This window comes from Trichophyton benhamiae (assembly GCF_000151125.1).
Source record: "Trichophyton benhamiae CBS 112371 chromosome Unknown contig01106.0, whole genome shotgun sequence".
Classification (NCBI taxonomy): domain Eukaryota; kingdom Fungi; phylum Ascomycota; class Eurotiomycetes; order Onygenales; family Arthrodermataceae; genus Trichophyton; species Trichophyton benhamiae.
In genome coordinates this window covers 255553-258197 of record NW_003315091.1, presented here as the reverse complement: position 1 = coordinate 258197, position 2645 = coordinate 255553, and the positions used below count along the sequence as shown (strand labels likewise).

Below are 2645 nucleotides of genomic sequence, written 5' to 3'. Positions count from 1 at the left end.
TGGCATCCATAACCCGTGCGCTGCGACCCTTGTCCAGGAGGGTATATGCGCCTCTCCTATCCACGGCAAACAGAGCTACGGTCTCCAGGGCCGCACAATGGTACGTCAAAGCACATATTCCCTTGGAAGCCAATGCTGGTATCATTTCACAGCTCCGGTACATGTTATGCTGACTTGACTGACCTGGGTGCAGCTCCCGGGCGTTCTCTGCTACTCCCCTCCGCCGTGATGCCGACCTCACCCCCACTCCCATCACCTACCTCTCCGAAACCGAGTCGATGATGGCAGAGTCTGTCTCCAAGTTTGCCGTGGAAGAGATCGGCCCCAAGGTCAGAGATATGGATGAGGCTGAGACCATGGATCCTGCTGTTGTCGAGCAGCTGTTCGAGCAAGGGTTGATGGGCATTGAGATCCCAGAGGAGTACGGTGGTGCCGGCATGAACTTCACCTCGGCAATCATTGGCATTGAGGAACTCGCTCGTGTCGACCCCAGCGTCAGTGTCATGGTCGACGTGCACAACACCTTGGTCAACACCGCTGTGCTGAAGTACGGTAGCGCCGCTATCAAGAAGAGATGGCTTCCTAGACTGGCCACCGACACCGTGGGATCGTTCTGCTTGTCCGAGCCCGTCTCCGGATCCGATGCTTTTGCCCTCCAGACCAAAGCTGAGAAGACTTCTTCCGGATACAAGCTTAATGGCAGCAAGATGTGGATCACCAACTCCATGGAGGCTGGGTTTTTCATTGTCTTTGCCAACCTGGACCCCAGCAAGGGATACAAGGGTATCACTGCCTTCGTCGTCGAGAAGGACATGCCAGGATTCAGCATTGCCAAGAAGGAGAAGAAGCTTGGTATCCGTGCCAGCAGCACCTGCGTTCTCAACTTCGATGATGTCGAAGTTCCAAAGGAGAACCTCTTGGGCGAGGAGGGCCAGGGATACAAGTATGCCATCAGCTTGTTGAACGAAGGCCGTATCGGTATTGCTGCCCAGATGACCGGTTTGGCCCTCGGTGCCTGGGAGAATGCTGCTGGGTATGTTTTTTTCTCCTGAACTTACTTAACACATTCAATACTAATTGTGATCATAGTTACATCTGGAACGACCGCAAGCAGTTCGGCCAGCTCATTGGTACTTTCCAGGGAATGCAGCACCAGGTTGCCCAATCATACACTGAAATTGCTGCCGCCCGTGCTCTCGTCTTCAACGCCGCTCGCAAGAAGGAGGCTGGTCAGGATTTTGTCCAGGATGCCGCCATGGCCAAGCTCTACGCCTCCCAGGTCGCCGGCCGCGTGTCCGGTCTCGCCGTCGAATGGATGGGAGGCATGGGCTTCGTCCGCGAGGGTATTGCTGAGAAGATGTTCCGAGACAGCAAGATCGGTGCTATCTACGAGGGAACAAGCAACATTCAGCTCCAGACTATTGCCAAATCTCTGCAGAAGACATACACTAAATAAATATAAGCATCTGCAATATTACCTTAACTCCAATGTGAGTTCCAGAAGACCGGAAGTACTAAAAATGAGGACGTCTGGTGTTTGTTTCAGACTATTTTAATGCATGTATGAATATGTGCCAAGGGGATTGACTGATTAATTTCTGCTTTGGCAAGGACTATTTCTCTTGCTTTGATACGGAGTATCATTGTTATTGTTCTTTTTTGAGTCGACCTGGAGGTCTCGAGTATCATGATATAAATCTATAGACTGAACAAAGAATAGAATATTTGTCTGTGGTTATGTTGATGTCCTTGCTCGTCGGTCTTCTTTCATGCAGCAAAGCGTCAAGCAAACAAGGAAGGAGTCGGAATATAACTTCCTGCATCAACAACCAACGACTTCAACTACTAAAACTCGGCCCCCGGTCTAACACCTCTACACCAGCATTACGGCTGTCAGATGACGAGCCGTAGATGCATACTCCGTACGCAAAGTGAAATTCGTGTCTTCTTACTTGACTTGTCCACGTCGAGCAGTTACACAATGATAGCTCACGCCCCAGCAGGAGTTGCAGACGCCCCGAGCCTCTTAGAGCATCCTCAACTCAACACCAGCAAGACAGAAATACCTATCCGAAGATGCCTGGACTGGTCCACAGGATCGTTATCCATAGCTACGGGAATGATATCCATCTCGACTGATTGTTTAAGCAGCCTTGGTTACGGAGTAAATCCCACTCACTCTATAAGGTCACTCAGTTTTCTGGCACAACAGCGGGTGACGTGAAGGCTTACGCACTTACAGCGTACCGCCCAGTCTATATCACCATCAGGATCCAATTCGTCGGCTGCAGCTCAATAGAACAGGTGACTAGGGTTTGGCGTGTGCCTTTGGAACCACCTAAGCGTGTTAGACTCAATAATGGCGCGGAACCTCGATGGGAATTCGCTGGAGGCATATCACCACCGAGAGACGCCTCTAGATGGCGTCCCAACTAGTTAAGCATTATTAGACTACTTACTATCGATGGAATGGGGACCTTCAGGCTCTGATCCGGCACATTCTCGCACGACATGGGTTTTCTTCTCTTTTCTTCCTGGAGGTTAGAATAACGGAGAGATGTCTACGTTTTCCTAGGCGGTGGTAGAGGGTTGTGCGACTCGTGCTGGTGTGGGAATTATTTCGAGCTGCAGTCACAAAGCTCAAG

General features: G+C 50.9%; 1 protein-coding gene across 1 annotated transcript; it reads left to right on the top strand.

Annotated features, from left to right (window-relative positions):
- Positions 1 to 281: 281 nt before the first annotated feature.
- Positions 282 to 1456, top strand: ARB_01893 (uncharacterized protein; the record flags this gene model as incomplete). The annotated part of the gene is made up of 2 exons (XM_003011865.1): positions 282 to 1033; positions 1090 to 1456. 2 exons carry the CDS (start codon positions 282 to 284, stop codon positions 1454 to 1456), a joined length of 1119 nt encoding a protein of 372 aa, XP_003011911.1.
- Positions 1457 to 2645: the final 1189 nt, after the last annotated feature.